Raw genomic sequence first — 1,639 nt, forward strand, 5'->3', positions numbered from 1 at the left:
GTCTCAGTGTCCCGGTAATTGCTGCCAGCACCTCTGAGGGAAAGCCGTCCTCAAGTTCCGAGTTCTGCCTGCTGCCAGACCGTCCAGTTTCTCCCCGTATGAGCCCTGGGACCCCAGAGATTTCCCGGAACCGGAGTTCAGAGCAGTCGGGAGCTTGTGACTCCCTCCCGATTCAAAAAGACAGCCGAGTCCTCAGGTGCCTGCCCCTTTCCCCGCGCGCCGGAGCCTCCGTACCTCTGCACTTTACTTTCGTAGCTCCTCTGAGTCTGTGTGCTCTTCTCTTTCCTTCTAGTTGTAGAATTTCCACTCAGCCAGCCTTCCTGTGGTTCTGGATGATGACCGTTCTGTCTTTTAGTTGTATTTTTGAAGTTGTTGTCGGAGGCAGCAATTTCCGGTGTTTACCTATGCCGCCATCTTGGTTTCTCCTATACCTATTTTCTTGGTTAGATCATCAAAAATTATATTTTTGGTGTGCTGCAGAATTTTAGTAATTAGTTTATGTGTGCCATGAAATGAAAATTACTGCCTTAGGGTTAAGAGTCTGAGCTGCAAAGGCCTCTCTTTTGTCTGATAGCCTCCTTACAGATAACACATTCTTCACACTCTGGCCACAACCCAAAGATTTAGTGTCTAGTTACTTCTGCTAAGACCCCAGCCTCCATACCACCTTTATACCTCTGGTCCATTCACAGGAGCTCCTGTGTGTTATTAGCAGAATCTGCATACAGACCACAACTCAAGGCTTTTGTAATTCTCATCAAGTGTAAGACTCACCTGCAGACTGCACTCACATTTTTCTAGCGGTCCACAATAAAGATATGAAAATGTGCAAGCTGCCCAAATTTAGATCACAGGATCTTGAGGAAATGTTAAGATAAATAATTACATTCAGTAATTATCTCATAAAAATTACCTTGAGGAATGGAATCACAAAAGGACGAAGAGGAAAGTTTGTAGCTTCTTGGAGCTTGCAATGGAATTCTTCAATTGTTACTGTTGAGTTCTGAAAAGAGAAATAAATAACCTTGTTAACCTCTAAAAGAAGACACTGTCCTCATATAAATCCTTTTAAAATCACAAAGTATAATTTCAAGAGTACTATTGTGATCTCAGATCATTCTCAAAGATTAACCAAATTATTTCCTTTATAAAAGAAGTTCAGCCTCCTTGACTGTCCTTTCTTTACTACCCCAAATGTAAATTCCCCTCTAAGGTCAGCAGCCTGGATTGCAGAATAGGCACTCAGGTCCTCGGTACTCAGGGTTCATGGCAAGTCACCTCAGGTACAGAAACCAAACTTACAATGTTTCCAGTTGAACAGATTCTGATCAGCCTACGATGTCAACTTAAAAGACTCAACCCAGTGCCTCATTCCTTCAGAAGTTGGTTTCTTCATAGGTTCTGCCTATCTCCTAGCATTAGTTCTCCAAATCTTCTAAATTCAAAGTTTTTTATTTTAATTAAATCTTTATTGTTCAGATTATTACAGCTGTTCCTCTTTTTTCCCCCCATAGCTTCCCTCCACCCGGTTCCCACCCCACCCTCTGCCCTTAAAACTCCCCCCTGCCCCCCTGCACTGTCCTCATCCATAACTGTACGATTTTTGTCCAGTCTCTTCCCGCACACCCCACCCCCCTTT

At 43.5% G+C, this 1,639-nt stretch overlaps 1 protein-coding gene across 2 annotated transcripts in view; it reads right to left on the reverse strand.

Moving 5' to 3' along the window:
- The window catches only part of CBFA2T2 (core-binding factor, runt domain, alpha subunit 2; translocated to, 2), a 37,014-nt gene that overhangs the window by 20,538 nt on the left and 14,837 nt on the right, over positions 1 to 1,639 (reverse strand). For both annotated transcript variants that reach the window (XM_005879800.2, XM_005879801.2), the window contains exon 3: positions 914 to 1,003. In XM_005879800.2, the coding sequence (XP_005879862.1) occupies positions 914 to 1,003 (90 nt within the window). The remainder of the gene's footprint in view (positions 1 to 913; positions 1,004 to 1,639) is intronic.

This window comes from Myotis brandtii, unplaced genomic scaffold, assembly GCF_000412655.1.
Source record: "Myotis brandtii unplaced genomic scaffold, ASM41265v1 scaffold61, whole genome shotgun sequence".
NCBI classification, from domain to species: domain Eukaryota; kingdom Metazoa; phylum Chordata; class Mammalia; order Chiroptera; family Vespertilionidae; genus Myotis; species Myotis brandtii.